This window comes from Suncus etruscus, assembly GCF_024139225.1.
Source record: "Suncus etruscus isolate mSunEtr1 chromosome X unlocalized genomic scaffold, mSunEtr1.pri.cur SUPER_X_unloc_5, whole genome shotgun sequence".
In the NCBI taxonomy this organism is placed as follows: domain Eukaryota; kingdom Metazoa; phylum Chordata; class Mammalia; order Eulipotyphla; family Soricidae; genus Suncus; species Suncus etruscus.
In genome coordinates, this window is record NW_026060325.1 from 245,297 (window position 1) to 268,982 (window position 23,686).

Sequence of the window (23,686 nt, forward strand, 5' to 3'; positions counted from 1 at the left end):
AGGAGATCTATGTTTACTTTTATGACTTCATCTAAAATCTGAGATTTTTCTCCCTGGGTCTATAAACCAAATTATGAATAACTAAACCAAATGTCCTCAAATGCATTCTTTACCAGAGACTGATTCTGTTTAGAATTAGGTCATAGTTTTTCTCCATTTTATCCCCTGCCGCTTTCGAGGGGGAAGAAAAGACACATCAGAACTATCTGAAGACAAAATTTATTCGTACACATGGCAAAATATGGAAGGAGTCAGAGGTCAGTCCACTGCCCTGCAAAATCGGGGTTCGCCCCTGTGTCCTTTGGTGTGTGATGAGACTTGAACTTACAGAGTTCCTGCAAAAATAGGGCTTCTTGGGGCCGGAGAGATAGCACAGCGGCGTTTGCCTCGCAAGCAGCCGATCCAGGACCCAAGGTGGTTGGTTCGAATCCCGGTGTCCCATATGGTCTCCTGTGCCTGCCAGGACCTATTTCTGAGCAGACAGCCAGGAGTAAGCCCTGAGCACTGCCAGGTGTGACCCAAAAACCAAAAACCAAAACAAAACAAAATAGGGCTTCTCATCTTTGTGTGTCCTTTTGTATGTAAAGAGATTTGACCTGGAAAAACTCCCTCTTCCTCTCTACCTCCCTTTCTCCTTCCTCTCTCTCTCCTTTCCCTCTCTTCCTCTTCCTCTCTCCCCCTTCCTATCCTTCTCTTCCTCTTTCTCCCTCCGTCCCTCTCTCTCTCCCCTTCTCCCTTTCTTCCTCTCCCTGTCATTCCTTTCTCTCTCCCTTTCTCCCTCCCTGACCCTCTCCTCCTCCTTTTACTCTCCTTCCCTCTCCTCCCTCTCTCTCTCTCCCTGTCACTCTTTTCTCTCTCTCTCCCTCTCCCTACCTCTCCCTCCTTCTCCCTCTCCTCCTCCTCTCTCTCTTCTTAAAAGAAGTGTATAAATAAAAGAAAGAAAAAGAGATTTGACTTCTGAGTAAAGTCTCACGTACGCTCCCTGCAAACATGGAGGTTTCCCCCGTGTGTCTTGTAGTGTGTGAAGAAACCTGACCTACGGCTGCACCCACAACCACAATGCTCGCGAATATAAGACTTCTCCCGTGTGGTGTGTCACGAGATTTGACCGATGTCTGAAGCCTCACAGACACTCCTTGCAAATATAGGCTTCTTCTCCCCTGTGTGCGTTCTCTGGTGTGCGAGGAGATGTGACCTCTGACTGAAGCCTCGCCCACACTCCCCGCAGACATGGGACTTGTCCCCTGTGTGCGTTTTCTGGTGTGTGCTGAGATTAAACCTCTGACTGAAGCCTCGCCCACACTCCTCGCAAACATAAGGCTTCTCTCCTGTGTGTGTCCGCTGGTGTCTGAGGAAATCTGACTTCAAGTTGAAGCTGCGCCCACATGTTCTACAAACGTGGGGCTTCTCCCCCGTGTGCGTCCTCTGGTGGATAAGGAGATGCGACATCTGGCTGAAGCCTCGCCCACACTCTCCGCAGACGTGGGGCTTCTCCCCTGTGTGTGTCCACTTGTGCTTGATGAGACTGGACAGATCTCTGAAGCCTCGCTCACACTCCCTGCAAACGTGGGGCTTCTCCCCCGTGTGTGTCCTCTGGTGGATGACCAGCTGCGCCCTCCGAATGAAAGCTCGCCCACACTCTTTGCACACATGGGGCTTTTCCCCTGTGTGTGTCCTCTGGTGGCCTACCAGAGCTGACCTCTGACTGAAACATCGCCCACACTCTCTGCAAACGTGCGGCTTCTCGCCTGTGTGTGTCCTCTGGTGGCCTACCAGAGCTGACCTCTGACTGAAGCCTCGTCCACACTCTCTGCAAACATGGGGCTTCTCCCCTGTGTGTGTCCTCTGGTGGATGACCAGTTGCGCCCTCTCACTGAAGCGTCTCCCACACTCCCTGCAAACGTGTGGCTTCTCCCCTGTGTGCGTCGTCTGGTGCCTGATGAGGTTGGCCCTCTGGCTGAAGCCCTTCCCGCAGTCCATGCAGATGTGCGGCTTCTCCTCCGAGTGCGTCTTCTTGTGCCTGAGGAGACCCGACTTGTCGCTGAAGCCTCGCCCGCACTCCTTGCAGACGTGGGGCTTCTCCCCGGTGTGTGTCCTGAGGTGCGTGATGAGGTTGGAACTCCGACTGAAGCCTCGCCCGCATTCTCTGCAGAGATGCGGCTTCTCCCCTGTGTGTATTCTCTGGTGGATGATGAGGCTGGACATCTGGCTGAAGCCTCGCCCGCACTCCCCGCAAACGTAGGGCCTCTCCCCCGTGTGTATTCTTTGGTGGATGATGAGGTGTGACCTCTGGCTGAAGCCTCGACGACACTCCATGCAAATATGGGGCTTCTCCCCCGTGTGTGACCTCTGGTGCCTCACGAGGCTCGATATGTCGATGAAACCTCGTCCACACTCTGCGCACACATACGGCTTCTCCCCTGTGTGTATCCTCAAGTGGATGATGAGATTGGACCTCCGACTGAAGCCTTGTCCACACTCTCTGCAAACATACAGCTTCTCCCCTGTGTCTGTCCTCCGGTGTATGATGAGATCTGTGTCATCACTGAAATCGTGCCTAGCTCTTGTGTGATTGTCTTCCAAAATTTGGGGCATTTCTATCCCTGGAAATACACTACCTGCGTCCTTTGCATTGGCTTTCTGACTTGGGTTCATTTCTTCCTCCAGTTCCTTCAGTGGATCAGAACTTACAATTTCACTGCAAAATAGCTGAGAGAGGGATGTTGAAATTCCTTTCAGCGTCGTCTTCTTAGCCGAAGGAACGGAGCTCTCTGTTTGCTTCTGACTTTCGAGCATGGCATTCCTTGTTTCGTCACCGTATGGATCAGAATGCTGTTGCCATTGCTTCTGGTCGTGTGGATAGGAATTCTCAGGCGGGAGGTGCTTTCTTGCAGACGTTCCTGGGAGGATCTGAGAGGGATGACTGTATTTCATGTGGCGACTGAGGAACTTCTGGCTGGAAAAGGTGCGAAAGCAGAACTGACACGGATGGATCTCTGGCTTTGGTTCTGCTGAAAGAGGAAGATTTTGGTCAGAGCAGATGCTGACAAGGCTGTCTGAACCATAGTGGTATCTTCTGATGAGGTCTGTTCTAGATTCCCGTATTTACTTAATAAAGAAAGTTAAAGTGCTCGCTTCGGCAGCACATATACTAAAATTGGAACAATACACAGAAGCTCAGCATGGCCCCTGCCCAAGGATGACATGCAAATTCGTGAAGCATTCCATATTTTTTTAAAAAAATAAAAATAAAAAAAATAAAGAAAGTTAAAATTGGGGCCGGGAACCAGAGAGATAGCATGGAGGTAAGGTGTTTGCCTTACATGCAGAAGGACGATGGTTCGATCTCGGCATCCCATAGGGTCCCCCGAGCCTGCCAGGAGCTATTTCTGAGCACAGAGCCAGGAGTAAAACCTGAGCGCTGCCGGGTGTGACTCAAAAATAAAAACACACACACAAAAAATTGGGGCCGGAGATATAGCATGGAGGTAAGGCATTCGCTTTGCATGCAGATGGATGGTGGTTCAAATCCCAGCATCCCATATGATCCCCCAAGCCTATCAGAAGCGATTTCTGAGCATAGAGCCAGGAGTAACCCCTGAGTGCTGCCAGGTATGACCCAAAAACCAAACCAAAACAAAACAAAATATTCTCAGTGAATTCCAATGAGGGGAAGTTTTTAATGTCAATAGGAAACACCTGGTGGGGTTGGAGAGATAGCACAGCAGTAGGGTGTTTGCCTTGGATGCAGCTGACCCATGGCAGGCCTGGTTTCGATCCCCGGCATCCCAGATGATACCCAGAGCCAAGAGCGATTTCTGACTGGATAGCCAGGAGTAACTCCTGAGTGTCATCAGGTATGGCCCCCAAACCAAGAAAACAAAAAATGTAAAAAAATGAAACAAGAGGGCCTGGAGAGATAGCACAGTGGTGTTTGCCTTGCAAGCAGCCGATCCAGGACCTAAGGTGGTTGGTTCGAATCCCGGTGTCCCATAGGGTCCCCCGTGCCTGCCAGGAGCTATTTCTGAGCAGACATCCAGGAGGAACCCCTGAGCACTGCTGGGTGTGGCCCAAAAACAAAACAAAACAAAAAATGAAACAAGAAAGAAAAAGAAGGAAGCTCCTAGCTTGAAATTTTATCTATGGAGGTAGGATTGGGTATGATCAGAGATAGCATGAATAAATTTAAACTTGAGTCTTGCAACCTACAAAATCATATTGAGGGCCTAGAGGTATAATACGAGTTTTCTGGTGAAGGCCTGGCCTGTGGACAATCCCAGTTCAATCTTAGATCCCAATTCTGGTCCCCTACACAACGTAACGAGTGACTCTGAGCAAAAAATCCAAGAGTAATCCCTGACTATTTTTTTTTTTTTTTTTTTTTTGGTTTTTGGGCCACACCCGGCATTGCTCAGGGGTTCCTCCTGGCTGTCTGCTCAGAAATAGCTCCTGGCAGGCACAGGGGACCGTATGGGACACCGGGATTCGAACCAACCACCTTTGGTCCTGGATCGGCTGCTTGCAAGGCAAACGCCGCTGTGCTATCTCTCCGGGCCCAATCCCTGACTATTAATGGATGTAACTTAAGGTTTATCTCCAAGAAGCCCTAAAATCATATTTAGGGGCAGAAACACAATGCACGAAGCAAGGACTTATTGTTTTGGTTTCTGGGTCACACCCAGAAGTGCTCAGGGGTTCCTCCTGGCTCTATGCTCAGAAATTGCTCCTGACAGGCTCAGGGGATCCTATGGGATACCGGGATTCGAACCACCGTCCTTCTGCATGCAAGGCAAACGCCTCACCTCCTTGCTATCTCTTCAGCTCCCTATTTTTAATTCTGAGCACTCTGTGAGCACTTCTGAATGTAACCTAGTAACCTCAACAGAATAAAAGTGGGTGGAAGAGTCAAATCTGCACGCAGGTTAAATCACCAGTCCTGCGTGCTACCCCAGCATAACCGGGAGCCATCTTGAATACACTCTGTGAACCATTGACAACGACCAGTGCTGGTGTGGCTGTGGGGAGAAAGGAACTCTCATTCACTGCTGATGGGAATGCCAGCTAGTGGGAATGCCGTTTTTCTGGCAAAAAAATAGATATTCCGGGCCGGAGAGATAGCATGTAAGTAAGGCATTTGCCTTTCATGCAGAAGGTCATCGGTTCGAATCCCGGCATCCCATATGGTCCTCGTAGCCTGCCCGGAGCGATTTCTGAGCATGGAGCCAGGAGTAACCCCTGAGCACTGCCGGGTGTGACCCCAAAAAATCACAAAAAAATAGTATTCCTCAAAAAAAAAGAAAAAAAGGAATTTGAGCTCTCATATGACTGAACAATAAGACCCCTCGGTTAGACCCTAGGAACACGAAAACACAGTACAGGGGCCAGAGAGAGAGAGAGAGAGCATGGAGGTAGGGCATTTTCCTTGCATGCAGAAGGATGGTGGTTCGAATCCTGGCATCCCATAGGGTCCCCTGAGCATGCCAGGAGCGTTTTCTGAGCGTAGAGCCAGGAGGAACCCCTGAGCGCTGCCGGGTGGGACCCAAAAACCAAAACCAAAACCGAAACAAAACGAAGCAAAACAGAAAAACACAGCACAAGAATGCTCTCCTATGTTCGTCACAGAACTGTTTACTGGGCCCGGAGAGAGAGCACAGCGGTGTTTGCCTTGCAAGCAGCCGATCCAGGACCAAAAGTGGTTGGTTCAAATCCCGATGTACCATAGGGTCCCCCGTGCCTGCCAGGAGCTATTTCTGAGCAGACAGCCAGGAGTGACCCCTGAGCAATGCTGGGTGTGGCCCAAACCCCCCCCCCAAAAAATAGGGGGCCAGGAGAAATAGCATGGAGATAAGGCTTTGCCTTGCATGCGGGGGGACGGTGGTTCGAATATCAGCATCCCATATGGTCCCCCGTGCTTGTCAGGAGCGATTTTTGAGTGTAAAGCAAGGAGTAACCCATGGACACTACCAGGTGTGACCCAAAAACAAATACAAAAACAAACAAGCAAAAATAATGGAATAAAATGTATGGTATTTTCAGTTGATAGTAAAGGGAAGAGGTTGGGAGAATCATGGTGAGGAGGTTGGCAAATCTGCATTAGCTTTGTGCTAATGGATCACTCATAAAAGTTTTAAAACTATAGACAAGGACCGGAGAGATAGCATGGAGGTAAGGCGTTTGCCTTTCGTGCAGAAGGTCATTGGTTCGAATCCCAGCATCCCATATGGTTCCCCGAGCCTGCCAGGAGCGATTTCTGAGCGTGGAGCCAGGAGGAACCCCTGAGTGCTGCCGGGTGTGATCCCCCCAAAAAACAAAAACAAAAAGAAACAGACAAAAAAAACTACAGACAAAAAGCTTTTTTGAGTGGTCCAGAGAGAAAGCAAAGCAGGGAGATTGCCTGCCTTGGAAGTGGCGACCCAGGTTCAATTCCAGGCACCTCTTAATGCAATCTGAGCCCAGTAAGACTGATTTACTGAAACCCGGGGCCAGAGTAATCTAAGTACCATTACGGAGTGAAGTGAGAATATAAGAGGAGGGGCCGGAGAGATAGCACAGCAGCGTTTGCCTTGCAAGCAGCCTATCCAGGACCAAAGGTGGTTGGTTCGAATCCCGGTGTCCCATAGGGTCCCCCATGCCTGCCAGGAGCTATTTCTGAGTAGACAGCCAGGAGGAACCCCTGAGCAATGCCGGGTGTGGCCCAAAAATAAAAACAAAAACAAAAAAAAAAAAAAAAGAAAGAAAAAAAAAAAGAAAAGAGGAAAAAAAAAACCACTTACTTGGAGAATCTCAAAAACGCCATCACGAGCAGAGAGGCAGAAGCCAGAGGAAAGGGAAAAAGACAGAGGGGCCTGAGAAGAGCGCCTGGACACGGGGCTAGGCAGCCACGCCAAGGACACAGAGACTAAAGGCTCAGAAAGTCCAGCTCAAAACACACACGGTCAAGAGAATCGGAAAGGACAAAGGCAAGGCAGTGAAAGTCAAGATCATCTGGGACTCAGCATTCAGGACAGTCCTGCACCAGTGATCTGGAAGTCCAAAGCCCCAACACGGGATCCCATCCCACAAAGGCCCGTGACACTCCACACCCAGCCCATGCTCTGAGCCCAGGGGGCCCGTCCCACACTCACCTGTCAGCACACCTCTTGGCAGCCGCTCGAGGGCTCCTCCTTCCAACCAGGAGATCAGCACAGGCTTCACCCCGCAACGGCCTGCCCAGAAGGATGCATGGGTTAGAATGCAGAGAAGAGGACGGAAGTCACTGCCTGCGTCGAGATCCCTTATGAATGTGGGCTGACTCGAATCGTATGAGAACGGGATCTCTGCTCCCACAAGCATGTTGGCTATTGCACGGATTCCGGAGAGATAGCATAGTGGTGGGACATTTGTCTTGTAAGCAGCCAACCCAGAACCAAGGGTGGTTTGAAGAAAGAAGACAGGAAGGAAGGAAGGAAGGAAGGAAGGAAGGAAGGAAGGAAGGAAGGAAGGAAGGAAGGAAGGAAGGAAGGAAGGAAGGAAGGAAGGAAGGAAGGAAGGAAGGAAGGAAGGAAGGAAGGAAGGAAGGAAGAAAAAGAAAGAAAGAAAGACAAACAGGAAGGAAGGAAGAGAAAGAAAGAAAGAAAGAAAGAAAGAAAGAAAGAAAGAAAGAAAGAAAGAAAGAAAGAAAGAAAGAAAGAAAGAAAGAAAGAAAGAAAGAAAGAAAGAAAGAAAGAAAGAGAGAGAGAAAGAGAAAAAGAGAAAGAAAAAAGAAAGAAAGAAAGAAAGAAAGAAAGAAAGAAAGAAAGAAAGAAAGAAAGAAAGAAAGAAAGGAAGGAAGGAAGGAAGGAAGGAAGGAAGGAAGGAAGGAAGGAAGGAAGGGAGAAAGAGGGAAAGAAAGAGAAAGAGAGGAAGAAAAAGAGAAAAAGAGAAAGAGAAAAAGAAAGAAAGAAGAGAGAAAGAAAGAGAAAGAGAAAAAAGAAAGAAAGAGTGAAAGAAAGAAAGAAAGAAAGAGGAAGAGAAAGAAAGAAGAAAGAGAGAAAGAAAGAGAGAGAAAGAAATATAGATAGAAAGACAGATATAAAGAAAGAGAAAGAAAGAAAGAAAGAAAGAAAGAAAGAAAGAAAGATAGAAAGAAAGAAAGAAAGAAAGAAAGAAAGAAAGAAAGAAAGAAAGAGAAAGAAGGAAAGAAAGAAAGAAAGAAAGAAAGAAAGAAAGAAAGAAAGAAAGAAAGAAAGAAAGAAAGAAAGAAAGGAAGGAAGGAAGGAAGGAAGGAAGGAAGGAAGGAAGGAAGGAAGGAAGGAAGGAAGAAAAATCAAGAAAAAAAGACTCCTTGAGATGATTGGTAATGAAAAAAAAAGCCAAATTCAATTATTGCAACAGCAATAATTAGGGGAAAACTCATAGCAATACAGGCCTACTGTAGGAAATGAAATAAAAGTCTAACTGAGGGGCAGGAGAGACATCATGGAGGTAACGCATTTGCTTCGCATGCAGAAGGTCGATGGTTTGAATCCTGGCATCCCAGATGCTCCCCTGAGCCTGCTGGGGGTGATTTCTGAGTGTAGAGCCAGGAGTAGCCCCTGATCGATGCCGGGTGTGACCCAAAAACCAAAAAAAAAAAAAAAAAAAAACAAAAACAAAAAAAACAAAAAACAAAGAACAAAAACAGGAGGCTGGAGAGATACCATGGAAGTAGGGTGTTTGCCTTGCATGCAGAAGGACAGTGGTTTGAATCCCGGCATCCCATAGGGTCCCCCGAGCCTGCCAGGAGCGATTTCTGAGTGCAGAGCCAGGGGTAACCCCTGAGTGCTGCCAGGTATGACCCAAACAACAACAACAAACAACAACAACAACAACAAAGAGAAGTCTGGAAATTGCTGGTTCTAACCTCCTCCTACCGTCCAGCAATCTATTTCATTGTTTGTGTCTGAGCAGAGACAGGATCCCTCCCACAAATCCTCCTTTCCCCAAACCACCAGGAATTTAGTATGTTTGCACAAAGATATTTTAATCTATATCATGTATTTCAAAGGCAGACTACACCTAGTCCTCCTTTCTCCTAGAAATAAATATAGCTGAGTGCTCGCTTCGGCAGCACATAAACTAAAATTGGAACGATGCAGAGAAGGTTAGCATGGCCCCTGCGCAAGGATGACACGCAAATTTGTGAAGCATTCTATATTTTTAAAAAATAAAAATAAGGGGCCGGCGAGGTGGCGCGAAAGGTAAGGTGCCTGCCTTGCCTGCGCTAGCCTTGGACGGACCGCGGTTCGATCCCCCGGTGTCCCATATGGTCCCCCAAGCCAGGAGCAACTTCTGAGCACATAGCCAGGAGTAACCCCTGAGCGTTAACGGGTGTGGCCCAAAAACAAAAAAAAAAAAAAATTATAAGGGACCGGCGAGGTGGCGCTAGAGGTAAGGTGTCTGCCTTGCAAGCGCTAGCCAAGGAAGGACCTTGGTTCGATCCCCCAGCGTCCCATATGGTCCCCCCAAGCCAGGGGCAATTTCTGAGCGCTTAGCAAGGAGTAACCCCTTGGCATCAAATGGGTGTGGCCCGAAAAAACAAACAAAAATAAATAAATAAAAATAAAGGGGCTGGAGAGATAGCACAGCGGCGTTTGCCTTGCAAGCAGCCGATCCAGGACCTAAGGTGGTTGGTTTGAATCCCGGTGTCCCATAGGGTCCCCCGAGCCTGCCAGGAGCTATTTCTGAGCGGACAGCCAGGAGGAACTCCTGAGCACCGCCGGGTGTGGCCCAAAAAACAAAAAAAGTAAATAAATAAATAAATAAATATAAAAAATACAGCTTAAAACCCAGCTGAACAAACCAGTGAATTAGTTTGCAATATTTTTATCACACTCAGATCACCTTGCTTGTTTAGAAAAATGACCTCTGAAGCAGTTCTTTTTTTTTTTTTTTTTTTTTTTTTTTTTTTTTTTTTTTTTTTTTGGTTTTTGGGCCACACCCGGTGACGCTCAGGGGTTACTCCTGGCTATGCGCTCAGAAGTCGCTCCTGGCTTGGGGGACCATATGGGACGCCGGGGGATCGAACCGCGGTCCGTCTCCTAGGCTAGCGCAGGTAAGGCAGGCACCTTACCTCGAGCGCCACCGCCCGGCCCCTGAAGCAGTTCTAACTCTAGTCAATGTCATAAATACCCAAAAACTCCAGTATTTCAACCTACCAAAGGCAAACAACAATAGGACATTAAGGAAGCCACCCACAGCCGGGGATACGCTGGGAAATCCTGAAAAATTTCCATGTCCAACAAAACACATCCTGGAGGAAACCGGAATCTGGAAGATCTGGGTTTGATCCCCGGCTTCCCTCGTGTCCTCCCAAAGAAAACAGGAGAGAGGCCTGACTTCAGGGCCGGGGCGTCGCCCTGAGCACTGGAGAATGAGCATTTGATCTCCGACATCCATCCAATCGTCTTTATTGGTGCAAGCTCCTATCTCAAGGTCTTCTTACTTTCTCTTTCTTTGGTCCTAATGTGTCTCTGTCTGTCTCTCTCTCTGTTTCTTTGTCCCTCCCTCTCTCTGTCTGTGTCTGTCTCTCTGTCTCTGTTTCTCTGTCCCTCTCTCTCTGTCTTCTCTCTGTCTGTTTCTCCGTCCCTTCCTCTCTGTCTTCTCTCTGTCTGTTTCTCCGTCCCTCCCTCTCTCTGTCTCTGTTTCTCCGTCCCTCTCTCTGTCTGTCTCTGTCTGTTTCTCCCTCCCTCTCTCTGTCTGTCTCTGTCTCTTTGTCTCTGTTTCTCCATCCCTCCCTCTCTCTGTCTCTGTCTGTCTCTCTGTCTCTGTTTCTCCATCCCTCCCTCTCTCTGTCTGTCTCTGTCTCTGTCTGTTTCTCCCTCCCTCTCTCTGTCTGTCTCTGTCTCTTTGTCTCTGTTTCTCCATCCCTCCCTCTCTCTGTCTCTGTCTCTCTGTCTCTGTTTCTCCATCCCTCCCTCTCTCTGTCTGTCTCTGTCTGTTTCTCCCTCCCTCTCTCTGTCTGTCTCTGTCTCTTTGTCTCTGTTTCTCCATCCCTCCCTCTCTCTGTCTCTGTCTGTCTCTCTGTCTCTGTTTCTCCATCCCTCCCTCTCTCTGTCTGTCTCTGTCTCTGTCTGTTTCTCCCTCCCTCTCTTTGTCTGTCTCTGTCTCTTTGTCTCTGTTTCTCCATCCCTCCCTCTTTCTGTCTCTGTCTGTCTCTCTGTCTCTGTTTCTCCATCCCTCCCTCTCTCTGTCTGTCTCTGTCTCTGTTTCTCTGTCCCTCCCTCTCAATAAAAAAAAGAAAAAAAAGGGGCCAGAGAGATGGCATGGAGGTAAGGCGTTTACCTTTCATGCAGAAGGTCATCGGTTCGAATCCTGGCGTCCCATATGGTCCCCCGTGCCTGCCAGGAGCAGTTTCTGAGCACAGAGCCAGGAAAAACCCTTGAGCACAGCCGGGTGTGACCCAAAAACCACAAAAAAAAAAAAAAGAAAAAAACACAGGACCCTTGTAGACGAGGCCCTAAAAGAAAATCAAGCGGAAAAGGGAAGAACAAGGAGTAAAAGACACAAGAGCAGAGAGCTTTCCCTCTCTAGAAAGAGGCTACTGTACAAATACAAGAGGAAAAAGAGTCAAACAAAATAGACCCCAACAGAACAACACCAAGACATAAACGAATCCAAGTGACAAAAACAAAACAAAACAGGGCCCGGAGAGATAGCACAGTGGCGTTTGCCTTGCAAGCAGCCGATCCAAGACCAAAGGTGGTTGGTTCGAATCCCGGTGTCCCAAATGGTCCCCCGTGCCTGCCAGGAGCTATTTCTGAGCAGACAGCCAGGAGTAACCCCTGAGCACCACCGGGTGTGACCCAAAAACAAAAACAAAACAAAACAGGGACCAGAGAGATAGCACAGCGGCTGCATGCAGAATGATGGTGGTTCGAATCCCGGCATTCCATATGGTCTCCCGAGCCTGCCAGGGTGATTTCTGAACGTAGAGCCAGGAGTATTCCCTGAGGTCAGTCGAGTGCGACCCAAAAACTCAAACAAACAAACAAACAAGAGATATGGACTATTTAAAGCAGTAAGGAAGGAAAAGTACCAGAAGTAAAATGAAAACATAAGAATCAAACCAGATCTCTCATTACAAACAATCTAAGCAAGAAAAGAGTGGAATGACGCAAGTGGAATAAAAGAAACTTTCTTTTTTTGTTGTTTTTGTTTTTGTTTTTGGGCCACACCCAGTGTTGTTCAGGGGTTCCTCCTGGCTGTGTGCTCAGAAATAGCTCCTGGGAGGCACGGGGGACCCTATGGGACACCGGGATTCGAACCAACCACCTTGGGTCCTGGGTCGGCTGCTTGCAAGGCAAACGCCACTGTGCTATCTCTCCGGGCCCAGAAAAGAAACTTTCAACCTGAGTCCACCAACAGGCAATCCTCTCATTTACATGGCAGAGAGGGTTAAAAACATTCTTGGGGGGAAAAAAAGAACTCACAATATTGGCACTAAGAGAAACAAATCTAAATGAGCTACTCGGGGCCAGAGGAATAGCATGGAGGTAAGGCGTTTGCCTTGCATGCAGAAGGTCATTGGTTCAAATCCCGGCATCCCATGTGGTCCCCGAGCCTGCCAGGAGCAATTTCTGAGTGGAGAGCCAGGAATAAACTCTGAGCACTGCCGGGTGTGGCCCAAAAACCAAAAAAAAAAAAAAAAAAAAAAAAAAGAAAGAAAGAAAGAAGGAAGGAAGGAAGGAGAAAATCAAGGAAAGAAAAGCCAAAATCTATGGGACACAACAAAAGCAATAATTAGGGGGAAATAATAATAATAATAATTAGGGGGAAACTCATAGCAATACAGGCCTACATTAGGAAAGAAAATCAGACAAAATCCATAACCTAAAACACCTGAAAACCAAGATCAAAGGAACCCAACCACAAGCAGAAGAAAAGAAGCAATAAAAACCAGAGAAGAAATCAATAAATAGGGGGCCAGAGAGATAGCATGGAGGTGAGGTGTTTGCCTTCCATGCAGAAGGTCGGTGGTTCAAATCCCAGCATCCCATAGGGTCCCCCGAGCCTGCCAGGAGCGATTTCTGAGTAGAGCCAGGAGGAACCCCTGAACAGTGCCTGGTGTGACCCAAAAACCAAAAAAAAAAAAAAAGAAAAGAAAACCTGACAACTGAAAACTAAACAGCGTACTGATCAACAGCTGGATGAAAGAGGAAATCAAGGAAAAGATAGATTCCTTGAGATGAATGATAATGAAAAATAATTGCCAAATTTTTATAGGACACAGCAAAAGCAGAAATTAGGAGAAAACTCATGACAACACAGGCCCACATTAAGAAAAAAAAAAAAAACAGACAAGATCCACAACCTAAAAGGACAGCTTAAATATCTGAAAGCCAAGACCAGGGCCCGGAGAGATAGCACAGCGGCGATTGCCTTGTAAGCAGCCAGTCCAGGACCCAAGGTGGTTGGTTCGAATCCGGTGTCCCACAGGGTCTCCCGTGCCTGGCAGGAGCTATTTCTGAGCAGACAGCCAGGAGGAACCCCTGAGCAACGCCGGGTGTGACCCAAAAAAACAAAACAAAAGAAAATTGTTCTGGGGCCCGGAGAGATAGCACAGCGGCATTTGCCTCGCAAGCAGCCAATCCATCCAGGACCCAAGGTGGTTGGTTCGAATCCCGGTGTCCCACATGGTCCCCCATGCCTGCCAGGGGTGATTTCTGAGCAGACAGCCAGGAGTAAACCCTGAGGATGGCCAGGTGTGACCCAATAAACCAAAAAAAAAAAAAAAAAAAAAAAAAGAAAGAAAAGAAATTGTCAAATAGAAGCAACCAAAAACAATAAATTTGATTAGACCAAGAGCTAGGTTTTTGAAAAACAAAAAACAAGATAGACAAAATTTGGTAAGACTCAAAAGGGAAAATCGGAAAAAAATACTGAAATTGGATCATAAATGAAAGGGGAGAGAAATAAGAACTTATTCTTTACAGCTTTGTTTGGTTAAGCTAGAGAACCTTGAAGAAATGGAAACATTTATGAGAAAATATTATCCTCCCATACTAAATGAGGAGAAAGTAGAAAGCTAAACTGGCCAATCACAAGTAAGGACACTGAATAGGTAATTAAGAAAGTACCCAAGGGGTGGAGAGATAGCATGGAGGTAAGGCGTTTGCCTTTCATGCAGAAGGATGGTGGTTCAAATCTTGGCATCCCATAGGGTCCCCGAGCCTACCAGGGGTGATTTCTGAGCATAGAGACAGGAGTAACCTCTGAATGCTGCCAGGTGTGACCCCCCAAAAATTAAGAGAAAAGAATAAAAAAAACTACCCAAGAATAAAAGTCCACCAGAGAGATAGCATGGAGGTAAGACGCTTGCTTTGCATGCAGAAGGTCGGTGGAACGAATCCCAGATCCCATAGGGTCCCCTGAGCCTGTCAGGAGCAATTTCTGAGTGTAGAGTCAAGAGTAATCCCTGAGCGCTGCCGGGTGGGACCCAAAAACAAAAACAAACAAACAAAGCAAAAGAATAAAAGCCCAGGACCAGGAAGGTTTACAGGAGATTTTTTCAAACATTCAGAGGAGTTTCTACCATTGGTCTTTGGATTCTTCCAAAACATCCACGATATGGAAATCCTCTTAAATACCTTCTACGAATCTCATTTCCAGAGATGACAAAGCTATTACCAAGAAAAGGAACCAACAGTCCAATCTCACTAATGAACACAGACGCAAAAAAATCCTTAACAAAATCTTAGCCAACCCGAATCACACATCAAAAAATTTACACATCAGGGCCCGGAGAGATAGCACAGCAGCGTTTGCCTTGCAAGCAGCCGATCCAGGACCAAAGGTGGTTGGTTCGAATCCCGGTGTCCCATAGGGTCCCCCGTGCCTGCCAGGAGCTATTTCTGTTTTGTTTTGTTTTTTGTGATTTTTGGGTCACACCCGGCAGTGCTCAGGGGTTATTCCTGGCTCCAGGCTCAGAAATTGCTCCTGGCAGGCACGGGGGGACCATATGGGACGCTGGGATTTGAACCGATGACCTCCTGCATGAAAGGCAAACGCCTTACCTCCATGCTATCTCTCCGGCCCCCAGGAGCTATTTCTGAGCAGACAACCAGGAGGAACCCCTGAGCATCGCCGGGTGTGGCCCAAAAACCAAAAAAAAAAAAAACATTTACACATCATATCCAAGAGCATTTCATCCCAGGGGTGCAAGGGGGGGTTCAGTATACGTAAGTCAATCGACTTCATACACCCCATCAGTCAAAGGATAAAAACTACATGATCGAAACTATTTAAAGCGCAGAAAGCATTTGGAAAAAATAACATCCATTCAAGAAGAAAACCTTTGGGACTGGGAGATAGCATGGAGGTACAGCATTGGCCTTGCATGCAGAGAGGTGGTGATTCAAATCCCGGCATCCCATAGGGTCCCCCGAGCTTGCCAGGAGCTATTTCTGAGCATAGAGCCAGGAGGAACCCCTGAGTGCTGCTGGGTGGGACCCCAAAACAAACCAACAAAAAAGGATAATAACAGCTATTTATAAAACTCTCTCAGCCAGGGCCCAAAGAGATAGCACAGCGGCGTTTGCCTTGCAAGCAGCCGATCCAGGACCGAAGGTGGTTGGTTCGAATCCTGGTGTCCCATAGGGTCCCCCGTGCCTGCCAGGAGCTATTTCTGAGCAGGCAGCCAGGAGTGACCCCTGAGCATTGCCGGGTGTTGCCCAAAAACCAAAAATAAATAAATAAACAAATAGAAGTCCTAGCAGTTGCTATCAGAAAATACAAGAAGGTGTCAAAGGAATCCAAATCACAAAAGAGGAAGTCATCAATGTAGGATCTTTTTTTTTTTTTTTTTTTTTTTTTTTTTTTTTTTTTGGGCCACACCCGGTAATGCTCAGGGGTTACTCCTGGCTATGTGCTCAGAAGTTGCTCCTGGCTTGGGGGACCATATGGGACACCGGGGGATCGAACCGCGGTCCGTCCAAGGCTAGCGCAGGCAAGGCAGGCACCTTACCTTTAGCGCCACCGCCCGGCCCCAATGTAGGATCTTTAACTACAGAAACCTGGCACCAACAACAGCAACACTGCGAAAAAAATCTTACTGGGACCACAGAGAATGACGCAGGGGTTGGACAACCTAGTATGCCTGGGCCCAGAGATGCTCTTATGCCAGAAAATTTCTGCGTAAGATCTCTCATATTTAGGCCAAGGCTTTTTCCTTTGCATTTCCCCCATATTTTGCTGGGCCTATGCAAACAACAATTGCCACTCTAACACCATTTTTACTGCATTTCCTTAAAATAAAAAAAAAGAGAAGAGCTTACTAAACCTTCAGCTAGGGCTTTAATGAGTTCATCGCTGATTCAATAATTTTCAAAAATATACTTGCTTTGGGGCTGGAGAGATAGCATGGAGGTAAAGCGTTTGCCTTTCATGCAAGAGGTCATCGGTTGGAATCCCAGCGTCCCATATGGTCCCCTGTGCCTGCCAGGAGCAATTTCTGAGCATGGAGCCAGGAGTAACCCCTGAGCACTGCCGGGTGTGACCCAAAAACCACAAAAAAAAAAAAAAAAAAAAAAATTTGGGGCCGGGCGGTGGTGCTAGAGGTAAGGTGCCTGCCTTGCCTGCGCTAGCCTAGGAAGGACCACGGTTCGATCCCCCGGCGTCCCATATGGTCCCCCAAGCCAGGAGCGACTTCTGAGCGCATAGCCAGGAGTAACCCCTGAGCGTCACCGGGTGTGGCCCAAAAACCAAAAAAAAAAAAAAAAAAAAAAAAAAAAAAAAAAAAAAAAAAAAAAAAAATATACTTGCTTCTGGGGCCGGAGTGACAGCATCGAGGTAAGGCATTTGACTTGCGTGCAGAAGGACGGTGGTTCGAATCCCGGCATCCCATAGGGTCCCCCAGCCTGCCAGGAGCGATTTCTGGGCACAGAGCTAGGAATAACCCCTGAAGCCACCAGGTGTGACCCCCGAAAAAATAAATAAAAAGAAACTACCCAAGAATAAAAGTCTGCCGGAGATATAGCATGGAGGTAAGAAGGTCGGAGGTTCGAATCCCGGCATCCCATATGGTCCCCCAAGCCTGCTAGGAGCGATTTCTGAGTGTAGAGCCAGGAGTGCTGCCAGCTATGACCCAAAAATTAAAAAAAAAATCATACACAGACGCTAGTGAACTTTTTTTTTCTTTCCTTTCTCTTCTATCTCTTTAGTTTTTCTTTCTAATTTTTTAAAAAAGTTTGCCTTTGTTTCTTCCTGAAACAAATGTATTATGATCCATTGTGTCAACTCTGTGATGTATTTTCTTTAAATTTTGTTTTGTTTTGTTTTGTTTTTGGGCCACACCCGGCGACGCTCAGGCATTACTCCTGGCTGTCTGCTCAGAAATAGCTCCTGGCAGGCACAGGGGACCATATGAGACACCGGGATTCGAACCAACCGCCTTTGGTCCTGGATCGGCTGCTTGCAAGGCAAACGCCGCTGTGCTATCTCTCCAGGCCCTCCTTTAAATAAATTTAAGAAAGAGAGAAAGTCAAACTATCTCTCTTTGCACAAGACAGGAGGATGTACATCGAAGACACTCCAGATATCCACTAAAGCTCCTAGAAACAATAAATCAATACAGCAAAGTGACTAGCTACAAAGCCGAAACACAAAAGACAGTGGCATTCTTTTGTACAAATAACAAGTCAGGGGAAAAATAGAACAAACAGTCTATCCATTTAAAACAATATCCATTTCGGGGCCGGAGAGATAGCATGGAGGTAAGGCGTTTGCCTTTCATGCAGAAGGTCATTGGTTCGAATCCCAGCATCCCATATGGTCCCCTGAGCCTGTCAGGAGCGATTTCTGAGCATAGAACCAGGAGAAACCCCTGCGCGCTGCTGAGTGTGACCCAAAAACAAAACAAAACAAAACAAAACAAAAAGAATAAGAGAAGTAGAATGCCTGTTCTGGCAGGGATTGGGGAGTAGGGGGGCACTGGTGGTGGGAATGTTACTCTGGTGATGGGGGGTGTTCTGTTTATAACTGAAAGCCAACTACCTACAAACAAGCCTGTAATCGTGGTGCTAAAATAAAGATTTATATTTAAAAAAAAAAAAGTGTCCAAAACTATCAAATACCTAGAAATCAAACTACCAAGAGAGTGACAGACCTGTGTTGTGAAAACTTCCAAACACTTCCGAAAGAAATTGAGCAAACCTAAGTCAATGAAAGAACACTCCAGGGCCCTGAGAGATAGCACAGCGGAGTTTGCCTTGCAAGCAGCCGATCCAGGATCAAAGGTGGTTGGTTCGAATCCCGGTGTCCCATAGGGTCCCCCTGTGCCTGCCAGGAGCTATTTCTGAGCAGACAGCCAGGAGGAACCCCTGAGCACCGCCGGGTGTGGTCCAAAAACAAAAAAAAAAAACAACAAAAAAACCAAACAAACAAAAAAAAGAAAATTATGATTGTGAGGGCCAGAGAGAGAGCACAGTGGTGGGCGTTTGCCTTGTAGCCCGCAGACCCGGAGGAACCTGGTTTGATTTCCAGCCTTCCAGATAGTCCCCCAGACAGCCAGGGGTAATTTCTGATTACAGAGCCAGGAGTGACCCCTGAGTGCTGCTGGGTGTGGCCCCAAAACAAATCAATCAATCAATCAAGTTAAAAAGAAAAGAAAATTATGATTATTATTTTTTTTGGTTTTTGGGTCACACCCAGCTGGCTCTATGCTCAAAAATCGCCCCCAACAGGCTCGGAGGACCCTATGGGATGCTGGGATTCGAATCACCGTCCTTCTGCATGCAAAGCAAACGCCGTACCATTCTGCTATCTCTCCGGCCATGAAAATTATGACTTTTTATTTATTTATTTTTTTTGGTTTTTGGGCCACACCCGCCGGTGCTCAGGGATTACTCCTGGCTGTCTGCTCAGAAACAGCTCCTGGCAGGCACAGGGGACCATGTGGGACACCGGGATTTGAACCAACCACCTTTGGTCCTGGATCGGCTGCTTGCAAGGCAAGCGCCGCTGTGCTATCTCTCCGGGCCCCCCTTTGTATCCTTTCATTCTCTCACCTCTGATCTGTTATTTCTCCCTGTTTAACCGACTTTATCATCAGTTTTTTTTTTTGATTTCTTTTTGGGGGTCACACCTGGCAGTGCTCAGGGGTTCCTCCTGGCTCTACGCTCAGAAACTGCTCCTGGCAGGCTCGGGGGACCACATGGGAAGCCAGGATTCGAACCACTGTCCTTCTGCATGCAAGGGAAACGCCCTACCTCCATACTAGCTGTACAGCCCCTTACCATCAGTTCTTAACACTCTAGAAACTGGACCATTCCCCCACCCCAACCTGCTGCTACAGTGCTCATCCACTGAGTCTGATTTTGTGATTTATTTTCTTTTTCTCTTTTGGGTTTTGAACCACAACCAGTGGCGTTCAGGGGTCACTCCTGGTTCTGTGCTCAGAAATCACTCCTGGCCGGCACGGGGGACCCTATGGGATGCCGGGATTTGAACCACCGTCCATCCTGGATCAGCAGAGAACAAGGCAAATGCCCCAATGCTGTGCTATTTTTCTGGTCCCTGCAATTTATTTATTTATTTATTTTATTTTTCTTTGTTTGTTTTTTGGGGTCAGACCAGGCAGTTCTCAGGGGTTACTCCTGGCTCTACACTCAGAAATCATTCCTGGCAGGCTCGGGGGCAACCGTCCTTCTGCATGCAAGGCAAATAGATGCCTTACCTCCGTGCTATCTCTCCAGCCCCACTCTGAGCCATTTTTAAGACTTCAAGAGGGGCCCGGAGAGATAGCACAGCGGCATTGGCCTTGCAAGCAGCCGACCCAGGACCTAAGGTGGTTGGTTCGAATCCTGGTGTCCCATAGGGTCCCCTGTGCCTGCCAGGAGCTATTTCTGAGCAGACAGCCAGGAGGAACCCCTAAGCACCACTGGGTGTGACCCAAAAACAAAAACAAACAAAAAAAAAAAGCCAGAGATCAACACCAATTGGCACAGATATGACAAAGATGCAACCCATTAGGTAATTTCTCAGGTCACTGGAAAGTCACTTAAAAAGATATGGTTGAGGCCCGGTGAGATAGCACAGCGGCGTTTGCCTTGCAAGCAGCCGATCCAGGACCAAAGGTGGTTGGTTCGAATCCCGGTGTCCCATATGGTCCCCCGTGCCTGCCAGGAGCTATGTCTGAGCAGACAGCCAGGAGGAACCCCTGAGCAATGCCGGGTGTGACCCAAAAACCAAAAAAAAAAAAAAAAAAAAAAAAAAAAAAAAAAACAAAAAAAAAAACCAAAAAGATATGGTTGAGGGGCCAGAGAGATAGCATGGAAGTAGGGCGTTGGCCTTGCATGCAGAAGGACGGTGGTTTGAATCCCGGCATCCCATAGGGTCCCCCGAGCCTTCCAGGAGCAGTTTCTGAGCACAGAGCCAGGGGTAACCCCTGAGCGATACTGGGTGTGGCTCCCCCCCAAAAAAAAACACACAAAGAAAGATATACTTGAATTCATCTAAGAAATAATACTAGGGGCCGGAGAGATAGCATGGAGGTAAGGCATTTGCCTTTCATGCAGGAGGTCATCGGTTCGAATCCCGGCGCCCCACATGGTCCCCCGTGCCTGCCAGGAGCAATTTCTGAGCAGACAGCCAGGAGGAACCCCTGAGCACTGCCGGGTGTGACCCAAAAACCACACACACACACACACACACAAAAATAATAATAATAATAATACTAGTGGCTGGGAGGTCAGAATAGGGAAGAGCCTCGAATTTGGCCTCGGCAGAATCCCATCCTCGGTTGAACCCCAGATCCCTGCCCACCCCAGATCCCTCCCCACCCCAGGATGTAGCCCACAAAAGCGGGGCCCAGGGCAGCTCTTACCTACTGCCCGCAGGTGGTCATAGATCTCCAGCATCACGTCTCGGTAAAAGTTCCTCTGAGAGGCGTCCAGGCACGGCCACTCCTCGGGGGAGAAGCTCACGGCCACGTCAGGGAAGGTCACCATGTCCTAAACACAGAAAGAAGGGGTTCAGGGCCAGAGGATAGGACCCCCAGGATCCTAGAAGGACTCAGAGACTCTCGCTACTACCCTAGGGGTCAACCTGCCTCTACGTTTAGGTCTCCAAGGGACCCAAAGGGGAAGGTCCCTAGACAGTATGCAAGAAAGCCAACTCAGCCAACATGCTAAGCGGGCAGGATTCTAGAAGGTTCTTGGAGATTTCGCACACAACACCCAGGTGTCTGTTTCGCACACACCACCCAGGGTCCATCCCTGCGCTAGATTCACCGAACACTGGAGTGTGAAAACCTGACTACAGGAGAGAGAGATAGCACAGCGGCGTTTGCCTTGCAAGCAGCCGATCCAGGACCCAAGGTGGTTGGTTCGAATCCCGGTGTCCCATAGGGTCCCCCGTGCCTGCCAGGAGCTATTTCTGAGCAGACAGCCAGGAGGAACCCCTGAGCAACGCCGGGTGTGACCCAAAAAAAACAAAACAAAAGAAAATTGTTCTGGGGCCCGGAGAGATAGCACAGCGGCGTTTGTCTTGCAAGCAGCCGAACCAGGACCCAAGGTGGTTGGTTCGAATCCCAGTGTCCCATATGGTTCCCCGTGCCTGCCAGGAGCTATTTCTGAGCAGACAGCCAGGAGTAACCCCTGAGCACCACCGGGTGTGACCCAAAAAAAAAAAACAAAAAAGAAGGAAGGAAGGAAGGAAGGAAGGAAGGAAGGAAGGAAAGAAGGAAGGAAGGAAGGAAGGAAGGAAGGAAGGAAGGAAGGAAGGGAGGGAGGGAGGGAGGGAGGAAGGGGGAAGGAAGGAAGAAAGAAAGGAAGGGGGAAAGAAGGGAGGAAGGAAGGAAGGAAGGAGGAAGGAAGGAAGGAAGGAAGGAAGGAAGGAAGGGAGGGAGGGAGGGAGGGAGGAAGGGGGAAGGAAGGAAGAAAGAAAGGAAGGGGGAAAGAAGGGAGGAAGGAAGGAAGGAAGGAAGGAAGGAAGGAAGGAAGGAAGGAAGGAAGGAAGGAAGGAAGGAAGGAAGGAAGGAAGGAAGGAAGGAAGGAAGGAAGGAAGGAGGGCCCAGAGAGAGAGCACAGCGGCATTTGCCTTGCAAGCAGCTGATCCAGGACCCAAGGTGGTTGGTTCGAATCCCGGTGTCCCATATAGTCCCCTGTGCCTGCCAGGAGCTATTTCTGAGCAGACAGCCAGGAGGAACCCCTGAGCACCGCTGGGTGTGACCCAAAAACAAAAACAAAAAAAAAGAAGATTTGACTATGGACATCGGCCTGGACACAGCAGCAAAACACAAGGAAGCGGATAACCCACCACCCCATATGGTCCCCCCACCCACACCCACACCCAGAGATAGGATTCCAGAGTACAGAGTCAGAAGAATTCCCATTCGGGTATGGTGCCACAAATGAGAAAGAAATCAAAGAGCCTTTCCCAAGAGAGGTAGAAATATTATTTTACGGCCAAAATCCTGGGCTCAAGGCCTCCTTTCCTCATATCAATATCCGTTTCCATATTTCCAGGAGCGCAACCCTGAAACCTGGCATCCAGCATCCTGAGACTGCCATGGGGGACCCAAGAATTCTGAGTCCAAGAGCCCCAAACGGCAAGACCCCAAAGCAAACACAAGACAACAAACAAGGGAGGGAAAGAAAGAAAGGAAGGAAGGAAGGAAGGAAGGAAGGAAGGAAGGAAGGAAGGAAGGAAGGAAGGAAGGAGGGAGGGAGGAGGGGAGGGAGGGAGGGGGAGGGAGGGAGGGAGGGAGGGAGGGAGGGAGGGAGGAAAGAAAGAAGAAAGAAAGAAAGAAGAAAGAAAGAAAGAAAGAAAGAAAGAAAGAAAGAAAGAAAGAAAGAAAGAAAGAAAGAAAGAAAGAAAGAAAGAAAGAAAGAAAGAAAGAAGGAAAGAAGGAAAGAAGGAAAGAAGGAAAGAAAGAAGAAGAAAGAAACTAAGAGAAAGAAAGAAGTAAAAAAAGAAGAAAGAAAAAAGAAGGGAGGAAAAGAAAGAGAAAGAGAAGGAAAGAAAGAAGAAAAAAGAAGGAAGGGAAGGAAAGAAAGAAGGAAGGAAGAAAGGAACAAGGAAAGGAAAGAGAAAGAAAGAAGTAAAAAAGAAGAAGGGAGGGAAAGAAAGAGAAAGAGAAGGAAAGAAAGAAGAAAAAAGAAGGTAGGGAAGGAAAGAAGGAAGGAAGAAAGGAACAAGGAAAGGAAAGAGAAAGAAAGAAGTAAAAAAGAAGAAAGAAGGGAGGGAAAGAAAGAGAAAGAGAAGGAAAGAAAGAAGAAAAAAAGAAGGAAGGGAATGAAAGAAAGAAGGAAGGAAAAAGGAACAAGGAAAGGAAAAAGAAAGGAAGAAAGGGCAAAAGCAGGCTCAAACTGCAGAGGACAGCGTCCTTTCCAGGCACGCCAGCAGCCACACCCCATCCCCAGATTCCTTCCTAAAATATCTCGGGGGGTCCCCACAGATCCTTCAGACATTGCACTCCTGTCCCCCAACTCCCTGTCTTTCTCAGACCCTACACTGCCCCCCATTACCTGCAGAGAGGACATCACACGGTGAGGCCCCATCATGTCCAGCGTGAATTATTCTTGAAGGACAGCAGCAAGGCCCATTGCAGAAAACCCTGCAGAAAAGTCACAGCATGAGAAGGAGAAGCACAAATCCTGCCCAGCTGTTTCCTGCTGGGCCTTTGCACATCTATATCAGGCGCCCAGCATCTGCTTCTTTGTGGGGAAACATCTGGAAAGCGCCCCAATAG

The 23,686-nt window shown here is 47.9% G+C and overlaps 1 protein-coding gene and 2 non-coding genes across 3 annotated transcripts; 2 read left to right on the forward strand and 1 right to left on the reverse strand.

Moving 5' to 3' along the window:
• Positions 1–1,036: 1,036 nt before the first annotated feature.
• Positions 1,037–23,495, reverse strand: LOC126000638 (zinc finger protein 345-like). Its single transcript, XM_049767828.1, is given in 5 exon segments — positions 1,037–1,150; positions 1,153–3,011; positions 7,125–7,205; positions 20,819–20,945; positions 23,463–23,495. Coding segments are annotated over 5 exon segments (2,214 nt in total).
• LOC126000651 (U6 spliceosomal RNA) lies at positions 3,128–3,234 on the forward strand. The gene has a single exon (XR_007492830.1). It is a non-coding gene; the product is annotated as a U6 spliceosomal RNA (small nuclear RNA).
• Positions 9,052–9,158, forward strand: LOC126000650 (U6 spliceosomal RNA). Its single transcript, XR_007492829.1, has one exon. It is a non-coding gene; the product is annotated as a U6 spliceosomal RNA (small nuclear RNA).
• Positions 23,496–23,686: the final 191 nt, after the last annotated feature.